Source organism: Anser brachyrhynchus (assembly GCF_964034855.1).
Source record: "Anser brachyrhynchus genome assembly, chromosome: 5".
In the NCBI taxonomy this organism is placed as follows: Eukaryota; Metazoa; Chordata; class Aves; order Anseriformes; family Anatidae; genus Anser; species Anser brachyrhynchus.
Window position 1 is genome coordinate 40,053,900 of NC_137699.1, and position 24,977 is coordinate 40,078,876.

Sequence of the window (24,977 nt, forward strand, 5' to 3'; positions counted from 1 at the left end):
GGTGACAAGAGAATAGACAAGTATACAAGATCTGATAGAAGTTGCTGATTTTATCTTTATGTTTGGAGAAGAAATAAACGTTGGAGAAGTCATTCTGTTTGTTTTTCTAGAGTAGATCAGAACAAACTCTGATCCTAACATAGTGCTCCTTGTTGCTTCTTTCATGTCCTCACCGTGGTCAGCAAGCAACGCTTATAGAAAAGTTTGAATGCTGGTAACTTGACTGATCAAAACGCTTGATTCATGGGAGATATCCAATATCTGGAATCGTTTTGAAAAGCTTTCCAAGGCCTGCTAGATTTTTGAACTAACTTTTTAGAAAGAAGAATTCCAGTTTTTCTTCTTCATTTTTCAGTTCCCTTTTGAAGGACTCTGAAATTGAGCAGTATTCCACTACAAAGCTCTCCTGCAAGCACAGCAAACATTAGGAGAATCCATCATTCACTGTAATTATTACACCACAGAAGAGCCAGAGTCTGACCTCTTTCCACTTTAATCTGGATTCTTTATGTCTTTGCACTGAATTGGAAGCATCCCAGAATTTACTAAGTCCTGGACACAAGTGGTACAAAGATACTGAGTTACAACCATCTCTGTGCATTGACTCCTAAGAACAGATGGCAACATGGTTTCCTAAGAAGGAGTTGTGGTCCCAGTGTTACCTAACAGAATCAGATGTGTTGTGCACAGCATATACAGGTACCGAGAGTGAAATCTATGCCACTGGTTATTCAAAACTCACCACTGGTTCTGTAAAGCATTATTATCTTCAAACTCACTTCCTGACCTTGTCTCCCTAAATTTACACCTTTGTATGTGCATAAATTACAGTAAGCAAAATAGAGTGCAAGTATTTACTAGAGATTTAAGGCACAGCAATAATATAAATAATAAAAATCACTAAAGTAATGTTAGACTTCAAGTAACTTGTAATACACTATAGCTGAAACACCTTTACATTCTAAAATACTAAATACTGTATAAATGCGGGTCTAACTGTTCTCAGGAGTTTGTTATCAAAATATAAGGGAATACATAAAATAGAGATGGGCAAATGTAAAGAATCTGTAAAAAGGCAAATGTCTTTTATAGCAGTGTTCTTAAAGGATCAAAGTGTCAAGCCCAGAGAAAGGAAGGTTCAGCAAGCAAGACAACAGTTTAGGATATAGTGGATAAATTTTAGCTTCGTGTATGGAGAAGGAAAGGCTATATTGCAAGAAACGTTGCAGAAAAAAGAACAGAGTCTTAAGCAGAGACTGAATGTAAGAATCCAGAAAAGTGGACCAAATTAAAGATGATTTCCAGTTATGGGCACAAGTGACAGGCACAATGGTCATGTTATCCATGGTGATCCAGAAAGGTGGCAATGAGAAAGAGATTAAGAGCCCTGTTTTACCAATTTTAAATCTGAGCTGACGGGAAGACAGCCTGAGGAGATGTCAGAGATGAACAGATTTTTTTAGGCTTGCTTTGAAACTCTACTCCATTAAAATAAATATATAAAAATGACCGACTGTTAGGTTACCTGAAATTTCAAATTTAACTCAAAATACTTTAAAATATTCTTACTCTATAGCCATCATCATGTGTCAGCTCTCCTAATACATTTATGTTAACTGAATACAAAAGAAACGTGAAATAAATATAACCAGGAGGGATGATCAAATCTAATTTTGATACATTAGTGTCATATGCTGTACATGTTACAATAGCAGCCAGACTTAATACTAAGCTGCAGGCTATACTGAAATTTCCAAATGGCAGATTGTTCTAAGTGATACCAAGCATAATTGAAGTAATAAACGATAGTAAAAGCAAAGCACACTGTCAGGAAGAATTTAAGTATTTACTTTTTAAAATTAAATGAGTTAGGTTTGGAAAGGCAAGACAAGTGAAATAATGCAGGGCTCAATTTACAGAAAATTCCTTTTATTTATCTGTTGCATTAACCCTTGAACTCTTGCCAAAATTACTGTAATTTCTAATACTCGCTTACCTAAAGGAGGGAGAAAAAAGGCTATTATATTTTCTTATAACAGCTAGCCCAAACTTTGTTTCTTCTTCAAAAATGAAAGTGTTCATGATAAAAAGAACAGAAGTAGCAGAAACATCTGAGGTACTGCCTCACTGCAGATAGTTTTGCCCATTAAATGTAGGCAGCACTGCTGTCTACAGCGTATGTACCCTCTGGTTGAATTTTTCACAAAACTTTATTTCAGTACCTATGGTGTGTTGATGACTTTTGTGTGTTGTTATTGTTGTTTTGTGTTTTTTTTTAGCAATACGTGTACTTAATGATAACTCAAGAAATATTGTACTAATAATTTACATTTATAAACCTTCAATTTCCCAATACATGCTAATACCAGAATGAATACATGTTAATACCAGAATGAACTCTCAGAATACTCAGAGTTATAATTCTTTTAGGTGGTTAGGACAACCTCACAGATAACCTAGAATGATGTAATACACCCAAGGTCCAAGATGAGTTAGTACTCCAATTGTTAGTAACATTACTATTACTTATTTACATGTCTTGTGTATAAGCTCATGTACAACACCTCCACTCGGTTATCTAAGGAAGAAGCAGCTAGACAGGTGATAAGCTGTAGAGACAGATACGAGCTTTTTCACTTTGTGAACTGAGTTTTCACAGTTTCATTTAATTCTGACATTTTCTTTGCAAGTTTGTTCTTGTCAGGCTACTGTAAATGCTTTTTACTCTAACTTTTAATTCTAGAGAAAAACAAACTGGGTTATATTATCAACCTTAAATCTTTAATGTAGTATTTACAAATTAAATACATTCTTTGGATATGCTTAACTTTCAATGTTAAGTTCCTCTATATATCCAGAAGTTTTTTATTTGTTCTTCCTGTAATCATGTCTTTTCTTGCTCTTGTTCATGTCTTCAGTAACAAATGTTTCAGAGGCATCCAAGACACTTAAAAGTTTTATTTACTGCTCTTTAAGACTGATGGAAAATAAGTTTAAAATTGGGTTGGCCTCTGAAACAGCAGAATCTTGATTTTGCCGTGGCTGGACTGGCAGGAAGAAGTTTTGCTTTAATTTAATTTAATTTCCATTTATAAGATGAACCTATCATGCACCTCTAGGCACATCTACAATATAAAAAACAGCAGCAGTACTAAGCCAACAACTGCAAGTTTGCTTGTTTTTCTCTTTGAATGAAAGAAAGCACATGAAAGACCTGCAGAGAAACTCAAAACTCAAGTTTCTCTGAAGGTCATGAACAGTACATGCACTCAGAACAATTACAAGTGTTAGCACGCATGGCACTCAGATGACTTTGAGGTTCACGCTACTGGGTGTGAGCTTGTGCTGGATAGCACCTCATAAAATGGTGCATCTCATAAAAACAGGTCTTTTTCTGATCTGATCACAGACTAAGCAGCACAAGCAGTTCTACAAACAGTAAAAGAATTAAACCTGTTTTCCTATGGCTCTGACTTGCTGTTTTTTACCCAAGGTGCAAACATGATGATTTTCTCTAATTTGGGATGACACTCATAGTATCTCTCTCTTGTGCTGGTTCCTTGATGTCTAATGTTTCCCCATAGAGTCTTTACCTGATGAGTAGGAAAGAGTCTCTCCTACTGCTTTATTTAGTCTATCTTCATTAAACACACATGAAATTAATACCTTTCCAATATGTCTCTACTAAATTTGATTGAAACGGTTCAAAAAAAAATTAGGGGAGGACATAAAGGCAGACTCACAAGCCTTTGTTCATTAGGAAACTGGGCTATAAATGAACAAAAAACACATGCAGAAGAACAGGCAAGAAAGCCATGCAGAATAAAGTAGCTTGATTAAAGTTAAACAGCCCATCAGCAGTGGGCAACAAATACAATCCCAATCTTTTGATATATACCCTCCTGACATATCCATACAGACCTCAAATATTCTTAATTACTGTAAAGTGAGATTGTGGGTGAAGGAGGAGAGAAACAGGCTTGGGGCAAATTGGAGTTGTTAAAAAAGTCCAGCTGACACCACTTTCACAACTGAAATCACAGGAGGCATGGAGCAGCACTGAACCTTGTCTGGCAGAACAGCTCTATGCAGATTCTGAGTGCTCCTGGAAACAGACATGAGATCTTTCCTGCGTGTTCTGCTGAAGCCTACAGCATTTGCAAATTATTTAAGAAAAATTAATTAATTTTCATTATGACCTATCTTTCCCCCTGTCAACACTTTTTAATGCTCTAATTCAAACATTATATGCAAGGACTGTAAGCATAATTATAAGCTTATAAATTATAAAAAGCATAATTATAAAATCAATTTTCTGTTTAAAAAATTCAGAAGCCAGTCAACTTAGCAGTATATATTGTAGCAATATATATATGTTCTATACTAGAACAATAGCAACAATCTTGTTCAAAAATTAATTATATTTTCTAATAAACCAATTCTATGAATCATTTAATAACCTGAGTATTAATCTGGCTATACTTCATGGAATAAAGAACAGAAAGGGCCCAGCACCATAGACATACAAGAAAAAATATTTTTAATTAAAAAAAATAATTTGAGATGCGACAGCAAGATGTTAAAACTCATAGTCAGTCTATAATAATAACAATAACAACAATAATATTTTTTCTTCAAGTTGAACACAAAGAACAAAAAAGTCATTAATAATTGAAGTTTGCCAGAGGCATGGCTATTTCTCTCTTTACTAACTGTCTACTGTCTAATTTAATTACAAGTATTAAACTCCATGCTGAGGTCAACCAGCTTCAGTTCCTCCAATATTACACTTCAACCAGTGCTCATTAACGTGTCTACTGGATGGATTAGCACATCTGAAGATGTATGTACCTAGAACAGGGGACAGTCTAATGACAGCCAATTGTTCATTTATAATAGGACGCATGTTGGAGGCCGTAACTTATTATCACTAATGTGGAATTTATTAAATTCTAAAGAAAAAATACCGATACAGAAAACCATTCTTTTCTTAATGTGGCTATGAGAGATCTTATCACTGTTGAACACTTGTGCCTGTTCTAAACCAAAATACCTTATATATGATAAACATTGTCAAATTATTAGTATTTTAATTTTTTTAAAAGGAAAAATTATGTTAATAGACAGCACGTGACTCTCCAGTGAAAAAAAAGTCACCTTAGAAAGTACTCATCATATATTTATTAATTGGCATAGTCTCAAATCTAAAATACCATTCAGATGTACTGCTTTTTCTTCTACACAATTACCTCCCTTCATTTTTCACCACTATTCATGTGATCCCACCAACATTTGCAATGATGACAAAATTCACTCCTAGAGAATAATTTATATGGCTTTACCCCCCTTCAGTAAAATACCAACTAGCAGCACGTAAAGTTAGTATAATGTTTTATGATTATTTTTTTTTTATAGAAAGTTACTGGATTTCCTTTTTAGAATGACTCTTACTGGGTTTATTCCCCAAAGAAAACCTGTTAATCATAAACACCTACCTTTTTTGTTAGAGAGTCATCTGAATCAGAAGGCATTCTTGTTGATACATGAAACATTACTTCTACTGTCGAGGTAGCAAAATATGGAGTGGTCAATCCAGTGCTTTTGTTTTTTTGCAGTCCTCCCATAAAGCCACAATGGTTTGTGAGATTCACCTACAAGTAAAGTCCAGGAGACATTAGGAAAAAAAAATCAAGCGATAAATACATTCTTTACACACTTTTTTTTAATTTTCTTTCAACGGAATTTTAAAAATTGAAGGTCACTTTTCATAACACTGTCAGTACAGTTATGCTTATCTAATAGTGTTCAGACTCGCTGACTAGATTGGAAATCAACTGCAGTGCAGTGGCATTCTATATTCCACGATCACCACAGATGTTTCTGGGAAGATGACGTTGGAAATAGGGAGTGGATGTGTATATGAATATCTATTTCATTATTCCCTGACCTCTTGGCAGTAGTGAATCACACATGCTTTTTGACTTTATAAAAATTCTGTGATACTACATCAGCTCTCACCTGAGCTCTGAAGAAACCCTGCATGACAGCCAGACAATTTTGTCTTGTTACCTCCTACGTCTTTTCCTAGAGAAATTTTCATTCTTAGAATATGAAAAAACATCATGGAAAACTAACTGATAATTCATAAATATGTTTGTAAATCTTAGCTCTATGGGAAATAGTTTGACACTGAAATAATATTTAATGTGCTATTTCACTTTTACAGCAGTGCCTAAATAAAGCCGTATCTCAGACGTGAATATATTTAATCTCTGCCCACATTGGATATATTTGCTTTTATACTACTAAATGATCCGCAATTTAATGTTAATAAGTTAACATATTTGATATCTCATCATGAGATACTAATCCAAATAAGCAAATCTTTACTCTTGCTAATAAAGGCTAAGAGAATTAACCCACTAAAGAAGGATATTTAAGACATCAAAGTGATTTTTTTTTCTCCTGAAGAATCAGGAATGTGGGAAATAAACATCTTCTTCTGTTCCTGCAGAAAAGTCAGAGCCCTTATCCACACAGCTAATCTAATAGTGCTCTTATGAAACTAAGGGGTAAGAAAAAGAGATAGACATGCATGTGCATACTCTTGATGAACACAAAGTTGAAAGAGGACCAGAAAAAGCGCAGTTACTCCTACAGCCATCCAGAAGTGATTCCTGCACTTCTGTGAGACAATTCTAGGTCTCAGGAAGTTAACCTTCTGAAGAAAGAAAGGATGCAAAAAAAGGAAATCCTCATAGCGATACCAAACTAGTGACCAAAGAGTTGCAGCACCATATGGGGTGTATCACAATACTTCTGACTGCTAGAAGAAGCACGTGAAGAGAATGAAGTGTGTGAACAGATACATGCCTACAGCGGGGGCAGGAAGAAGGGAGCATGAGTAATGATGCACATTCCTACTTCTGGGATTCACAAATTTGAGCAAAGCTCAAACTTCAGTGGATTTCAGGCTTCACAGGGCAATCAAGATGCTTCCTAATCAGTCCATGAAAGACAAGTACAGGACTGCATATTACTGAACAATCTCTGCCTGCATGAACTTTCCTAAATTGAAAGGGCTTAGAAATAAATAGCTAGTATTATTAGTAAAATTAAAACCAGAATTCTTTTCTTTATCCTGCTAGCAAAACAGTCTATTTTAGTACTTGTAAGTAATGTTAAAGAAACAACAAATTGTAAGATCTAGAAGAATCTATAATTTTCTCTGTAAACAAACTTAAGATAAAACTTTTGAATAAATACCTCCCAGCCAAGACCAGCTACAAAATCCTCATAGGCTTGACTTCCCCCAGTATTAGTAAGAATGGAGTGTTTATCTTCTTGTCCCTCAGCAACATAAAACACTGCAATCTTGTGAGTCTCTCGGCTGTAAAACACAGGACGGTCACTGCATGACAGAGTCTTTGCTAATACGAAACCAAAATATGCAAACAGTACACACAGAACACGACTTTTATCACATTGAAAAAGACAGCAGAAATAAAGTACAACTAAACAACTTTTTTGACCATCTTCTCTATTTCCATATACCCGTACTGTCATTTCTAGTCTGATCTTCTCTAGAGCCTAAAGTTTGGTGATAAATTAACAGCTTTTAACCCCCTCCATCACTTTTAAGATGTAGGATGCTGCTGGCACTACCAATTGCTAATGGAATAGCTGGGGTTTTGAGATGAACAAACCCTGTAACGCAGGCATTTACATTGCACTGCCCATTAACAACAAGGCTTTGCGAATGCTGTGGCAAATGCATCTTAAGCAGATGAATTATTTTTAAGTACTACAACATCTCTTGTTCACAGCTTGCAGTCAGGCATTGGAGCAACTGAAGGTGGTTTCACATGCTTTGCTCGCTGATTACTCAACTGTGATAGATTACCCAAAATCAGTCCAGGCAGTAACTACCAATTTCCCAGGGTATGCTTTGAATGCATTCAGTACTGTCCCTGAAGCGAAACAATTCCCGCAGCCCTTCTACCTGTAAAATTTTCACAGTCCATGTTAAGTGAGTTCCCATCTTGCCTAACCACTGAAATTAACTGCAGTGCCACAAGGGCAAAAAGATAACATTTCCTTCTAATATCCATCCCTGAATGCCCTCATCAGTGTACTGAGAAAGCCCTCAGAGGCTAGTTTGGTGCTCATTTGCAAAGAACTCACCAAACTAAAAGTCTGTTTTATACACTAAACTACCACCATTTGGCTTGAGAGACTGGATTTTCCTGGATATATCGTCTAAAGCCTCCACTGGATGTTATTTTAACTTATACAGAAATAATTCAAACTTGTTAATTCAGTGCTACAACTCCACTTATAATTCCACATCTTCAAATACTAAGAGCATTGGAGAACAGCTAAACAAGTAACTGAAGCTAAATACATGGAGACTTACATATCTATGTTTTAATTTTTTTAAAAAGTTATTTTAAAATTAAAATAATCCCATGTTACATATACAGATTTTCATAATTTTAAGTTACTTTGAAATTTGCTCTATTTCATGACATTCTACCTGTGGAATTTCACTCTATAAGTAACAATAATGCAACTTCAATATAACAACAATAACTACAGTATACATGAATAATTTACAAAATTAAAAAAAAAAATTTAAAAATCAGTTCAATTCTCTCATCTATGCAAACTAGAGCCATTTAAGTATAAAACATAAAACAAATAAGGTAGGGCAGCAATTAGAAGAATTTACCATTGTCTTGAATCCAAATTTCTGAGTTCTCGAAGTAACTTCTCATTTTTCTTCAAGAGATGAAAGCTCCTTCTAAATAGAGAAATTTGTAATTTTTTTTTTATTACCTGTTCACCTGTAACACCGGAACAGTACAAGAACTGTACAAAACATTTCCAGGTCCAAGCAAGAATAGCCAGCAAATGCTTTTGCTTTTTCAACAGTACTTTCTTACATAAAATGATTAAAGTATCTTTTAAAAAAATGTACAAGCCATTTTTTACTCCAGGTAATCTTCTATATCCATTATAACCCTGAAAACAACCTTTATTTCTTTCCACTTGCTTCTGTCCACCTATTCGATCCAGCTGCAATCAATCTGCTCTCTACAGAAGAAGGGACAGAATTGCCTTTGATGCATATATAAGCTGCACACTTTACTAGGCCAAAATATTACGTGCTTAGTGACAAAAGACACTCCCGTAATCTACTGTTGTAGGGAGTTAGAGCATTAAACACTGAGCTTCTGCTCTTCTGAATTGCTGAAGAAAACAGAACACAGCTCAGTAGTCGCCCAGCCAGCTGTAAACTATTTAAAGGAAAAAACAAAACAATATGTTACAGCCAGAAAGGCACTTCTAATTTTTAACAAAATTGCACTTAAGATGTTTCCCATAAAATACAGTGGAATGAATTTAAGAGCAGTAGTATTATTCAAAAACAGACTGCCTTGAGGAACTAAAGGCACAATTTTAAAGGGTTATAACACCAACATTTTTGAAGTAAAAAAAATTTTGATTCCAGTGGTATCTCAGTGACACGGGCTATTCTTTTTCTAAAAATACTCATTTTCCCTCATAGTAAGAACATATTTCAGTATCTCTAATACAAAATTTGACAGATATGGCAAAGGAAATTTTCAGAATGACCCTTAAATTCTATGATGCTAATATTTGTACATATCCACATGTACGTGCACATACATCTAAATACACCTAAACACAAATAATAACAATAATGTAAACAGAGATATTTACTTTCATAACTGAACGTGGCTCGTCTCCTGTTGTTCTAAACAATACGCAAACATTGCCAATGTCGAAATAAATAGTAGGGGACACGTCTTTCTAGTTAGCTAACAAGGAGGCAATGCTTTGAGGCTGCATGCAAGCATGCTCTTAGCAGGCAAAGCAGCAGGAAACTGTCCAGCAACACAATAGCTGAGAATATGACACTTTCAGAGTCTCATTCTGGCATAGAAATGTAATGATTTTTGCACAAATGTACAAGGGAAGCAAAGAAAGCAAAAAGATGTCTTGTCTACCTATGCTAGTACCCCTTAGTACAGCTGGTGAAAGGATTATTAGAAAAAATATCACTCCTCCAATTCTCCTTCCAAGACTATGAACATAAATAGCAATAAAAGCAACAGGCTTCTCTTTTCTGTCTCTATAAATGACAGGCTGAAATGCAGAAGAAAACTGCCATTTCCTCCTTAGTTGCACAACCCCTCTCTGCTTTTGTTGGCTGCCCAGGAGTATTTTTGGCTTGACCCATTCTATGAACAACCATTATTACACAGTAAGAGTACCACAATTCCTTAAAAAAAAAAAAAAGTTCTTAAATACCGAGTCCTGTCTTTTCATTTTACCTTTTATCCCAAGAATTCATTCCCAATATACTTAGAAGTAGCCTGCAGTAGTAAAATGCTGACTGGGGCTTTTGTGAGGTTGGCTCGTCCTGCTCCATAGCCCTCATATTTAAATCATTGAAATGTTTTTCAACAAACTCTTTCTCTTCTGTGTGCTGTTTCAGAATTGCATTAATGACATCATTCTCCTGCTTCTCTGAGATGCAGACTGGCTGAGGAGCAGGAATGTTGAGTGAGACACCAGTTCTCTGTAAGCATTCAGGGCTTGTAACACCTAAATACTGCAAGAGCTCATCAAGGGCATCTTCTTCATCCCTAATTGTATCCCATGTCGGTACAGTGTCTCTAAATTTCCTTTTTACTTGGAGTGTAATTCCATCCCTTGAAGCTATATCCTCCACGTGTTCAAAAGATGAAAGAGCATCTTCTGTTTTGTCTTGTTGAGACAGTGAAAGTGCAAAAGACGTCTGTTGTGATGATGCACACAAAGATGACGGTCCATACAAAATGGCCGAATCCCACGAGTATTTGCCAGACAGATCACGCACTATAATTCTGACATTTGAATTTGCAGATGCAAGTCCAGCAGATAGTCCTCCGCCAGGCATGTCGTCTTCTGCTTGGATTTGTATGCAAGACACCAAGGAAGTGTTGTTTAACACAAAGAACTGAAGGTTTGGGTTCTCAAAAAGTTCAGGAGAAAGTTCAGGACTTTCACTGTATGGATTGTCATTGTTTTCACACACTTGGCTAGTTAGCATAGCAGGACCTCCACTCATAGGATAGTGGCCTAAGTGGTTGACTAGATGTGTTATCACAGTACGAGCAGCAACAGAAATTAATCCTTGTTGCATGTGGCTTTTCACTGTGAGAGAAAGAACACGGGTTTTAAAGTAAGAGTTCAGAAAACAACACTGAGATTTACTTATTTCTTTTGGTCTCTTCTTCCTCAGGAGATTTAAACAGAGGATGAGCACCACGAGCTTAGCATACAGCCAATGCAGTAATGGAAAATACACATTTTGACAAACATTGGTTTCATACATAAACAGCATGAAAAATCTCAACGTAGTTAAAGAAGCATCTTAATTATTTTACAGGCTCCTTACCATACCTTGGTAATCAGCGTGGTTTCTCTAAGACACACAATAGCAATTCTTATTCTAGTGAAAATAGATCTTAAATTGCTGATGAGCTAGAGATCATAATTACGTTGTAAGAAGACCATTCCCAACTGCAATGGATTTTTGTATTTATACACATCATTACACTGTGAAAAACAAAGGAACATAGATGCACAAAACCTCTAATCCATCTTAATTTCCCAGGGGAGCATATAGCTGCGGGTTAGGTTGAGAATAACACTGGATGATTTTAAAGTGCTAAATCAAAGACCAGGCTGTCTATACTGAACAAAAGCTAACATTAGCAAAATAATAAATAAATATATCTCACGCACACCCTAACTGCATTTAAAAAAGTTTCAAGCTGGAAAAACTTGGAGAGAGAAAGAGAAGCAAATTGTACCCATCTTATATGAAATTCAGGCTGTGAAACGTAACAGTATTTCAATATGGCTTTGTGTTGCGGTTTAACCCGGCAGGCAGTAAAGTACCCCACAACCACTCCCTCCCTCCCTCACCCCACAGTGGGATGGAGGAGAGAATCCGAAAAAGAGGGTAAAAACTCAGAGGTTGAGATCAAGACAGTTTGATAAGACAGAAAAGGAAAGGATAGTAATAATAATAATAATGACAATAAAAGAATATACAAAGCAAGTGGTGCACAATGCAGTTGCTCACCACCTGCCTAGAGATGCCCAGCCACTCCCCTAAGAGCAGCAGCACCCCCCCGGCCAACTCCCCCAGTTTTATTGCTCAGCACGAGGCCACAAGGTATGGGACATCCCTGTTGCCAGTCTGTGTCAGCTGTCCTGGCTCCCTCCCATTTTTTTGTTACCTAAAATCTATCAAATTAAAATATCCTGAAACACCTTTCTTCTTCATTCTTTCAGTATTTTTCATTTTTCATTCACTCAGTATTTACTGAGAAAATGTAAGCTCTTGGATAAGTAAGAATAATTAGCTCATCTCCCTTTATACTGAATATTAATACACAATAAAAACTAATGCTTAATAAACTAATGTCTTTTTGCAGTTTAAGGTCCAAATTTATTTTCCTAGAAAAACTGCAATTGGTTTAACTGGAAAAACAAAGGCCAATTTGTAATGCGTAATGACTGTTGTGACAGTTAATTAGTTTCTAAAGCACTGAATATTTTCTGCATCTGCAAAAGTAAACAAATAGTATATATTTCCTTTTTTTTTCTTTTCTCCCAAAGTTTGGGTAAAGCATGTAAGGGACATTTGGGAATCTGGCTCTTCCATACCTTTAGGGAGCACTAGATCTGAAGTGCCAAAAGGGAAACATCTCATCCTGTTAATAAATCCACTTAATTTCTATATTATTCTAAAACTCAGAAAATTTCAAATGTTTTGATTAAGTCCCTGAAAACAGATAAAAACAAATTAGATATACTATTTTTTATTATCTTGAATAATCAAAAAGCCTTCTTGAAGTTTAAAAATTAAGAAACATAAAAACATTCACTGAAGCTGAATTAAATGCCCAGATACTGATAGCATATGAGGAAATTAAGTTATAGTGCCATCTGCTGAAACATAAGAAGGAACTGTAAGCAAATGTATACAAGACAAAGAAAACAAGTTGGATGCTTGAAGAATAATTCATCTGTGTGGTACTAAGCAGCACCTGGACAGTGCAGATGCTGGCCACCTCTGTCAGCACATTTATGCCAAATGTTTACAACTTGTTACTGCACAGATAAGCACGATAATGCTTTTGCCAGGTTCCTAGGAACAGATGTGAGCTTCCCAGCTACGTGAAGTCTCACTGAATAGACTGTCTTCAGCGTGTTTCTGCTGAAACAACGAAAGAATGAGGGATTTAATAGTATGTAAGTTATTACTATTGCTATTTTGTGGCAAACCCTAAAGATCTCAAACCATAGCACAGATGTATTGTGCCTACATGCATAAAGATACTGCTTTAGGAGCCTGAAGACATACAGAAAGACATACAAAAAGACAAAGAGTGGAACATCAAACTAAAATTTGGAAGGTCCATTCCCAGCCCTACCATAGTCTTTCTATGAAAATATTATTATCGAATTTAAATAAAAAATAAAAGAGCTGTAATATAAAACTCCAAGTGCCTCCATTAGAACATGAGAACAGTACTTCTCACTGCATCTCCTCAGAATATGTTAATGTTGATCACTTGATCCAAAAATGTCACACAAAACTTAAATCAGAACTATTAAGAGAAGCATACAAAAAAATAAACTGTAAGACATAGCCTGTTATGTTGAAATAAAATAAAGCAGTCTCTATAAACATTTTTGCCACATAGCAAATTAGATTTTGGTGATGGTTTCCCTCATTAAAAAAGGAAACAAAACAAACAAATCAAAAACCAAACAATAATGCATTTGGAAAATATGAGAGTTTTAAATTAAATTCGTAACATGTAGGATACATTTAGGAATTTGTTCCTAGAAGCACATCTCCTCAACCAGGAACAACTGCATATTCAATATATTACGACTCTTAAAATGAATATCTAAACCATGCACTGTGTTTTGAAAGGGCAGCTCAAAACATGCAATAATGCAAGCCATCACAGCTTTACTACAGATTCTACCAACTAAGCCATGCTATTGCACATTAAAGAAGTCTAACTGGCTGCTTTGCCAACAGGTAATCCTAAGGGAACACATCTCTGCTCTCTTTACAGTGGTACAGTCTTTCACTTGGGCAATGCAATTTGCATGTGTATGTGATCACTTGGTAATTTGCTAGAAGCATGTTACATTTTTCTCAGTTCCTGAAATTACCACTTTTGTGGGAAGAATGAAAGTCCATCACCACTAATTTGTATCAGTGGCATGAATGGAGGATTCCTGAATTTCCTTAGGATGTGTTGTTAACTCTTTACTTCAACTTTGGTCGAACCGCTTCTAAACAACTACAGTTATGTAGTAGAAGGAAAAAGTAATGACTGAGGGTGGAATTAAACTCTCCTCATCCTTTTAGCTATCCAAAAGAATGATGCACCAGTACAGAGTGACTCATCTCAGTTAGAAGCACAAACTGGAGAAATGTGATGAATCATTCTCTGGAAACTCTTTTCCTCCATTACTTTTAGATGGAGCCTAAGAGAGTTCAGCTTAGCTTAGATATCTAAATTTTACATTAGTTTATGGAAGTCCTACTCCTTTCTGATTTTAAGCTACAGGTACAGAGAGAGCCCCTCTCTAGAATATCCACCACAAAACACAAATCTGGATGCACCATGTATAGGCTTGTTTTTTAAAATGTGTACTTTTTGTCTTCTTTCAGTAAAAAAGCAAACAGCAGCAAAGCCTTAAAAAAAAGTGAAAGTACCTTATTTTTCTAATTTTTGAAGAAAAGCAAAGACTAAATTTATATCACATGGAGAACTTTTCTTCAGAAATTGAAACATGTTAGGAAAAATGATCAGTCTACACAAAACAGTTTAAAAATGTTTGAAGAAATGACATATATAGGGTAAAATACATGAAGTCAATAACTGATGCACCACTGTGTCTATGCAATGCAACTACTGCCTTTCCAATCACATCTGCCTCTAACAGATGTGATCTATGAAGGACAGGATTTAAAGTGTTTTGCCTAGAGTTGCAAAGAGATTCCTGTAATATACTATTTCCTTCCAACTAGACTCTATCCAGTGGTCTGATTCTGCTATCTATTAATATTAGAAGATATATAGCACTTGCTTAACTCTACATATTTTCATGTAACCACCTTCCTTGTTTATACATGTGTTACAGAAAACAATTTTACTTTTTCGTAAATGTTTACATCATTTAATATAAACATTTTTAAAAATTTTTAAATGAGAGGCTCCATTTTAATTCTCCCTCATATATGCTCATGGTCCTTTAATGACAGGTAAAAGATCAGAAGTAGCTGAGCAGATCATGGCACGATATAACTAAACTGGACACTATAATGCTGTACTTCTTGGTGAAAGTATGCCTGTATCAGTGTGATACTGACTCTAGGCTAGTTAGGTGCAGCTAATCAGCATAGGCAGCACTTAATGACTGTACTGTAGCTAGAGGAAGCTGTTGTTGCTACTAGCTGGAGGATATGGTCATCTGGTAGACATGCTCTGTGATTCCTTAGATGTATTAAAGCACCACAGACTTGCTGTCTGCAAATTCAGATGATGCAAGAAAAGCTGCTTATTGAAGTCTATTGTTAGCTGCTGAAAGTTCTTTCTGGTCTAAATATAACACTTTGATATACTTAACACAATTTCAAAATCATACTTTGTGCATCTTCTACTGCAATTTACTACTTTATTGGAAAACTATAGAAAGGAGGAAAAGACAGTTTCCCTGATAATTCTACCTAATGCCTTCCTTGCAAGAGACAGCATTTGGCAAGTTAACAAAACAAAGATGGGAATATTCCTTTTCTCTCCCCCCATTGCCTGTTTCCAGAGGATTTAAGAAATCTTTGTGCAGCTGTTTATTGGAGGGCTTGCTCCAACTTCTGAATAGATCCTGCCCCCATTATACAGCTGTACCACTGAAAGTCCTATAATTTCATGGTCTCATACCAATTTGTACTGGGGGTAAGTGTCCATAAAACTTGTGATGGATCTGATCTTGAGCAATGTGAGGCGTAACAGGGTACGAGAATCACAACCCTTAAACTGATAAAAAGCATCCTGTTTAGAATACTGCTGTTTCAGTACTTTCACTTTTGCTTGAGACCTAAGGAAAGAGTCTAACAATCCCCATCCTGCCTTTGTAAAACTTCCCTGATTTCCCTACTACTGCTGTCCTACCTGTTTCCATAATCTTCAAAAAGATATGACAGCACTTCTACTCTACTAAATAAGAAGCTGGCGAACTGCTCTGCTGCTAGCTTGCACTAACTGACCCCCTTGGCTTGACTGAGTCCTAGGCTGGTCGTTATCTACTGAATTTACTTGTCCAATTCCTTCAACAGTGCCAGAGATGCTGTGTGATCAGTTAAAAACTGCCAATTTTGTTCTCTGCCTGACAATGTAGGCTAGAAATGCCAAGGTTGCAAGACCAGGGTTGCGTTATAATGCTGTCATTTGCCAATTAAATTTCACAACCTGACTTACAATTCCTGAGTTCTGAAACTTTAAAAACATATGGGTCTTCCTTAACTTATCTGGAGAGAGAGAAAAGGAACACCCGAAATTACTTTTATTTAGAAATTTAACAAGAAATCATAAAAGAACGGATCACGTAGGGAAATGCAAAATGAAGATATCGATGCTAAGGCTTTGTGCAACTGCATTCATTTAAAGAGAAATCTATTCAGGGTTGTCTTTTCAGATTGTCAGATTAAACAAGCCACACAGCATTTGCTGCAAACCCATAATTACAGATTATTACAGAATACAAAAGATGCCAGGCATAAAAAGCTACTACAATTCACTACACTGTAATAGAGCATGCGGTGGAAGTTAATTTTGGCAAATGCTTTAAATATTAGCTTTACATAATATGTATAGGTGAGACTGTAATTAGGACAGAATGAATCCTTCGAAGCCTCTTTCATTCTGACCCAGCAGATGATTACTTTTTACTAATAAGACCACAGCCATTTGACAAAAAGCCAACTATAGTACCTTGCTTCATTCTTCAGTAAATTTAATAATTACAGCTCCTCCTGCCAATAGTTCTCAAATCAGACTTGTTCAATCCAATACTGAGCTTATTAGGGGACAGCTCTATGTTTAGAATTCTTTGGCCAAAAAAGTACTTGAGGATGATGAAGCATGCCTTAGACAAGGGCACAATGATTAGTCATTTTCTCTACATAAAAAACAGCACGTAGTCACTACAGACCACAAAATCACCTGCTGTTAGCACACAGCTGCTACAAAGAGCTTCTGCATTTATCTGGTTCTTAATACCTTTAAGGAAGCCTAAATGGAACAACTTAATATGGAAGGAGAATAGCACTACACAGAGTTTCTGGTATCAGTATTAATCTCATCTTTTTCAATTTTCTTCCCAAAGTAGCCATCTGATATTTACTAGATACAGAAGAGTAGTATATATATTATACAGTGTATCTTAGTTTCTTATTTCTATTTTTGAGTTCTGAAGAAAATGCTAATTCTCAGTTCTCTTATGGTTCCAAATAGATGAGAGAAAATTTCTCTTCTAAAAGTGTAAATAGATCAACAACAAATTATGACGTTAAAAAAAAAAAAGCTTATAAAATTGCAATCTCAGATAAGAACAAAATCTGAAATATTTTTAGAAAAAGGAGTAAAATTAAGAAAAAAATAATTTACGGAAAGTAAACTCAAAAGCAACATTTATCCATGTTTCAATTCGTAACGCTTTTTGTTGATACGGAGCACAGAAGAATCTGTATCAAATTGATCTTCACACTGTTCAGAAGATATATATTTCAGTTAATTGAACAGTAATTGCTCAAAATTATGTTAGCTAATTCCATACTAATGGTCCTTACGTAGTGTCTAGTTAGAATTTAAAACTTATGCTTTAGACAAACACTTCAATAGTGGAAACCAAGATAAAAATCTTTTTGAAATAAAATGTATTTAGGCAATTTCACAAACCTTCAGTGACTGGCTGAAGTTTAGAAGAACGCTCAGAGTCTGGAGAATGCAGTGGTTCTGGTTCCTTCAAGCTTTCTAAATGCATAAAAGGATCGTAGTCCACACATGCCAAATCAGAAAGACTTAGAGGAAAATATTTGGGGTTGCTAAAACACTGAGAACCATAGACACATCCATGCAGAACCTAGAACAAAACCAGGATTTCATTACATTAATTACTGAAATTGCTATTTGATAGTTTTATAAGAAATTAAGTTTATTTTTATTTACGTTCTCAAATGAAGTTGTTGGAAGCATGTAGGTAGGATAAAATGAGGGAAAATTTTAGAGGCTTAATATTTACAGAAACAAACCCAGGTCTGCAAAGAAAACCACTAAAATTGTGTCTACACTGAAGTGGAATTTAACAGTATAGAAACATGAAACACGTTTTCCAACAAATCATTAAGCCACTTTTATTTGTAGATCTCCTGTCTCTCCTAATTACATACACTAGGTCTATGCTGTTGGAGGTTTTAATCCCATTCACTTAAAAAATACCCAAACAGAACAAATCTTTGTTCTGTGTACATAAAGACAGTAATTATAAATTAACACTTTTTACTTTGATTATTGCCAATGGTATTCTCATTTACCAAGTAAAGAAACATGTACCTTATAGATACAATTAAGAACAGATCTCTCAGTCTTATCATTTTCTGCTCCTGTAGAGTGAAGAGGCTGCAGCAAGGTCTTTAATGGCAAGGCCATTATCCAATCCAACAGGCACAGAAGTAAGGAAACCACCAACTGCAACAAACACTTTCAATCATAAATCAGTTAAACCAGCACTCGTTACTTCACGGTTACCACTGTATTTCATTTCTCTGTTTTCTTTTCTTTTCTCAGTTTAGAGAACCTGTCAACCTTAGACAGAAATGGCAGGTCACACTTGTTTGAAAGCTGCTGTATGTTCAAAATGCTATAGCATGAGTGAAAATTTTAGCTACTGAGATATTGAACAAAGACCATCCATACAAGAGTTTATCATCATGGTAAGTCTGAGTAGCTACCGTGCTTAAGAAAACACCCATGATTTTTCAAAACTGGTCTGTAGGGTGCTGTTTACAAAATGACAGATTACACACGTACAAATTAAGGCTGACATACCATTCGGAATATAAATCTCCCTGTAAAGTGAATGAAGGATTACACGAAACTGAACTTACACAGCTGCATTTCTGCTTTATAAATAATACAGAATTTCCTTCACAACATGTCAATATTGCTATGCAGCATCAGGTATTATCTGACAGAAATCGAACTGCTTTCTCTATTGTAGGCTCCTCAGTCAGCAAAAGAACCAACTCCCTCTAGGGGATATTTGTAAAGACCGTAGAACATAATTAGATTAAGACAAACACACACGCCAAATTATTAATAACTTACCGGCTTCAAATAATTATTTTTAATTTTTAAAACTTAGCTGTGGAAGATGAACAATTCAGACAAATAGCTTAAGATTTTCTAAAATATTTTCCAAGTTAAATGAAAGTCTTTCAAAGAAAATCCACTTAAGTAATTTACTAATAAAAGACGTAAAAACGTCTTACTCATTTCACGTAATATATTACAACTTCGTCTCACAGAAGCACCATAAAATAAACCTAACAATGAAGGACTCTAAGTATTTTTTATTAAACAAATTTTTGAAAAGGCATTAGGACTAAGTTTGTCAAACTAAGCAAACCCATTTCTGATGCAGCATTTGACATAAAATGATCAGCTAGAGGTCATGGGGAAGCTTTTTCATTTTTGGGAAGCATCCTCAGTTGGAGAGGTGGTTAGCCTGATATATTGCTGTATCCTACAACAGCCACTGACTTGTCACAAGCAAAGAGGAGAGGTGAAATGGGGCTCTGGTGGCCAAAATGACCAATGGATGAATTGTAGCTCCTGTTGGAATGGGTGCTCCAGAACAACAGAGCTGCCAGTGCAAAACCGCACTGAAGTGTCCAAATTTAAATGACCACTGTGTCCCACAGCTCTTGGTCCCCCAGTCTAAGAGGAAAGCCAAATAACTCAGAAAAGATACAGCTTTCAGGAGACAGCAAATACTACTGTGAGTATCAGAGGGTTGAAGAAAGAGCCTGTCTTAACTAGGGGACTCAGGTGCCCTGAAAATATAAGAAGATGCAACTGTTTTGAAGGATGACAACAATCAAATTCATCTGAATATTACAGATGCAATCTTGCTCAAAAATGTACTTACAATGGAAAAAGTAAAAAACCATAACCTCATAAGTATTTTGAAATGTACTCCCTACAAGTTGAAAATATATTTTCACTATAAGACAATTTTGAAGAGTCTACATTACTTCTAAGTTCACTTAGCATAAGGAAAAAAGACATAAGATTTTCTAATTACTGAAAGCAATCTATTTCAATTAATTTTAAATGTGTATTTTCCTACAAAAACTTCAGAAATTCACTTGCACAGAGAATACTGCTGAAAGTCTGGGAAGACTATACTGTATTATACTTTAAAAGCTGAATACCCGCTTTAAGGCACATCTTAAATTTTGTAACAAAACTCTGTCACACCTTTGCAATAATATTAACACATTAAAAAGGAATGGAAAATGTTTACCCTCTTGTCCTGTTCATATGAGGAAGCTTCTGTACTGGGTAACAGATGAGTAATAGTTGCTATCAGAATCTGGGGAAAATACAGCATAGTTTCTTTACAAATATAATTAAAATATTTCAGTTTATATAATGAATTTTTAAGCAGGTAAATGTGATGCAATGCTAGATTCATGGTTAAATTCTTTTTAAGTTACTTTGAGACAAAGGATAGGGCCACTTTTTTTTTGTAAATAAAACCCTTCTAATTGAATTTCAAACATGACACTAAAGGAAAATGTTATTCATGGCTGACATAGGTGCATTAGGGACAAAGAAATTACATAGCTACTCCAAATATTTAGGCAGGAAGATAACTTAATTCAACACACTTGTAGGGTGCAGTAAAGAGCCTGATGTATGGGACTATTTGAATTCCATTATTTCTTAGAAATACTAGAATTTGTAAACACTCTCCCTTCACCTATGACTCAATAACATTACTGCACAGGGGCAGAGAAATACTTCTTATACTTCTTAAGAAACTTCCACACAATTCCCTTTCTGGTTACCTGGGAGGTCTGTTGTTAAGACTCTCAGAGGCCATAGCCCAACTCCTTGTTATTTAAAGCGTATTCCATATATATACATACATATACATATATTTGCTTTATACTGACAAATTTCAATGGATATGCAGAATAGAATTGCAGATCCATATTTTAAGTAATCATTTTCTCACTAAACTTAAACATACATATTCACCCATATTTAATATAAATAACAGACTTAATTGACAATATGGCTCATGTAAATAACGACAAAGTTGTACTGGAGAAAAAAAGCATTATATAGTCATTTTACATGTTAACACTGGAGTTAGCAAGTGTTATGTGAACCCATACTGTTAATGTTTGTTAAGATTATATTTATATTGATTTTGTGAAACATACTTGCCAATATTCTGGTATTTTAATTTTAGTGAAATGCATTTTACTGTTAAATTTAAAAGAATAATAATAAAAAAATTAAAAATTACTTACTTGAATAATTCTTAAAGGTGAATCAGCTTGATACACTTGAAGTCTATGCACATAATGTATCAGCATGTTCAGCATACTGCAGGCAACTTGGGCTACTGTTTTATTGGGAAACTAGAAAAGAACACAGCACAGTAATGATATTATGTGATTTCATGTAATAGCATGCTAGTTGGTAAGCTGGTCAGGAATTCCAATGACAGGTTTATACATATAGCTCCTTATGTACCTATTTACAGGAAAAAAAACAATTAAATTTTACAAAATATAACAGGAACGATAGTCACAAATAAATGTTATCAGCTAACATCAAAGGTTTGGAACAGACAATTAGCGAGCTGCACACAACGAAGGAAAGGGGAGAGGAGTCTTCCAAGTTCAATGTCAGACTGGTTAGTATAGGACCATGAAACCAGAACAAACAAATTAATTTCTTAGTACCTGCATGATTATTAATGTTAACACATCACTGAAAAAAACCAAGGATCTGATTTTGCTATCAGAGGCCTTTATTGAGAACCAAGGTATGTGAACAGCCAAGTACCTGAAATGCAAGATGCAGTACTACCGAGAGCGAGACTGACTGTTCTGTGTTAGTGACTGCTGCGTACAGCACTTGTCTGAGTGGAACTGCGTGCACCCTGACTTCTACACTTAACTCCTGTTTTCTGTGTTGTCTTTTAAAGGTAGCACAATGTTGCTGCACTAGAGCCTGGTTTAAACAGTTCCTAAACTGCTTAAGTTAAGTTAACTGTGTGGGTTGAGGCAGACATGAATGAATTTATACAATCTAGCCTACAATCTCTAGTCTTGTGAGTGGATGTACACACTGCCATAGACTCCTAAGAGGGAAAACAAAGAAAAAGAAGAGACAGGGGTATATTTCTCTGAATTGTTAATACACAGGACATGTAACTGAGGCTTCTTCCTGTGTTATAGTTGCCTTCAAACACTAAGCGGTGCATCAAATAACGAAGTCAATTTTACAAGTGAATCTCATTCATCTAAGACATGAAAATCCTACAAATCTGAGCTAAAGATACACTCAAAATGGTTATTTTAGCACAGCAAAACTACAGATTTCAGAAGATGGCACAAAATTCATAGAATAAATTACATGTAATAGCCCCAAGCATATGGGGAAGGGAAGGATTTCAAATACATTCTTAATTTAAAAAAATGCTGTATCTTTGCTGAAAACAAGTATTCCAAATCATACTTCTGACGAATTGCAAATCACACAGAAAATACTTAGGCAATCCATGCTTTAATCAGGAAAAATCCTATTCTATTTCTTTGAACAGTGACTTTAGAATTCCTCCTTTCTTAAAAGACTAATAAGGTAGATTACTTGTTTTTATCTCACTTAGCAGTGAAACTATCACAGGTGTGTGTTGCAATGTGGCTAAGTGCCTACCTCCTAAGTCAGAATTATGTTGTAAAAATAGTTAGATCTACTTTCTCGGCTTCTTAGAATGTGTTCTTAATCAGTCCAGTGCTATTAATCTTTCAGAGATGGGTATATTTTACAAACCTATAGGAAAAAAAAAAAGCTTTAAGAAAGCTGAAACACCTGGGCAGCAAAGCCTGAATGGAACATTAAGGATTGCAGAATAAAATTTTTGAATGGCAAAAATTTGAGGGTGAAAAATACACTGGAAGAAAACTCTACCCTGAGCAAGCTTCTTACAAAGCAGAGCTATCATGTTTTACATTTAAGGTCTTGAAAAGAAGACAAAAAGGTACAAGGATAAGCAAAAGTATGGAGTACCATGCTTTAACACTTTTTATTTAATATGCATAGAAGCATAAATAAAGACTGTGATTTGCTCTTATAAGACAGCCACGGAGTCAGAAAGTAGACAGGCTAGTTAATTCTTGTTCTGCCTTTCCCTTTTTCTCAGTGGTCACAGTTCCCTACTATTGCTGCTATTTAACCAAAACAATGCAGACATCTTACATCCGCAAGCCTTCCCAGAGCTTGTGATAAGAACACCATTACTTTTTATTCCTCACAAAACAGCCTCTCTCCATTCTGTGAAGGTACATCATGCAAGCACAGTAAGCAGACTGCAGATTCTAATGTTCAACCCCAACAGGCAATAAAAAAAATTAAATAAAATTGAAAGTGCAACAATTTGATTACAGAACTTGAGATCAAATCCAGGTTGCTGGAAATATCCTTACAAGCGTGCAAGAAAACCCCAGAGTCACTGAAGAAGACAGAATGGGTGGTCAAGCCAGAGTATCTTCACGCAGAATGTCCAGATTAGTGAATTTAAGAAAAATTGCCTGAGAGAAACACCCAGAGACTTTTCAGAGACTTTGTACAGTCAGCTGTTGACTACATAAAAACTGAACATTTTCTTTTGTTTTTTTAAAAAAGAGGGTCATTAGGCTCTAAAATGAATTAAGTGAATGATTTCTAGTGGTGTTCCATGCAAATTATTTAATCTCTTTCTGTTCTCCGGTTGGAGAGAAAATATTTATTTTTTTTCTTTAAAGAAAAAGGGAACAATACATTGGAGACTCATTTCGTAAGGCTGAAAGGTATAAAATAATGAATATGAATAAAATTAAAATCTTGTGCACTGAATTTTTCAAGACTTATGCATGGAAAGAGCACCAGGTATGAAGCTTTTAGCAATACAGGGATTGTCCCAAACAGATCAAACCCTTCATCTACTTCAGAAATCTGTCCCAGCACAGTCTACCAACCATGTTTCAAAAGAATACAAGGAAACTTCTGAACAGACAAATAGCTGTGTGTCCTGCAAGGACACTTTTCCTGAATCCAAGCAGCAGCACCAGGTTTATGTTCCATAGCAGGACAGTTCAACCCCTTGAATTCACACTGCTCTGTTCTGACTTCTTTCCAAGAGCCTTCAGAGCTGGCTAAAGGTGGCTGTGCAATTCAACAAACAATCCACCAGCCATTCTCCATCTCAGAAAGATGTTTAATAAAGCATAAGAATTCACTACTTTTATATTATTTTATATTTAGTAGTGTAATTGTGGATGTATTTTTTTAAGTTACTTGATGGGAATAAGAGAAGCTTCCAATGTCACTTTGCTTGATACCTTACTCTCAGGGTTTTTCTCAGAAGGGTAAGTCTTAATATACTTTTAATCTTCGCAAGGACCCATTAGTTTCTGGATGTTACATAAGTAGTTTAACATTGTCCAAACTTGCAAATAAACTATTTTAGTGCTCATTCAACTAAGCCTGTACAACACATTTTTGTGGTGTATCTGCAACACTTTT

The 24,977-nt window shown here is 35.4% G+C and overlaps 1 protein-coding gene across 19 annotated transcripts in view; it reads right to left on the minus strand.

Moving 5' to 3' along the window:
* Positions 1-24,977, minus strand: part of RALGAPA1 (Ral GTPase activating protein catalytic subunit alpha 1) — a 132,567-nt gene that overhangs the window by 36,600 nt on the left and 70,990 nt on the right. For all 19 annotated transcript variants that reach the window (XM_080594890.1, XM_080594877.1, XM_080594879.1 and 16 more), the window contains 8 exons: positions 21,716-21,826; positions 20,698-20,766; positions 18,723-18,857; positions 18,069-18,252; positions 10,362-11,226; positions 8,732-8,803; positions 7,267-7,390; positions 5,496-5,651 (listed from right to left, as the gene is read on the minus strand). In XM_080594890.1, coding sequence (XP_080451016.1) covers positions 5,496-5,651; positions 7,267-7,390; positions 8,732-8,803; positions 10,362-11,226; positions 18,069-18,252; positions 18,723-18,857; positions 20,698-20,766; positions 21,716-21,826 — 1,716 coding nt within the window. The remainder of the gene's footprint in view (positions 1-5,495; positions 5,652-7,266; positions 7,391-8,731; positions 8,804-10,361; positions 11,227-18,068; positions 18,253-18,722; positions 18,858-20,697; positions 20,767-21,715; positions 21,827-24,977) is intronic.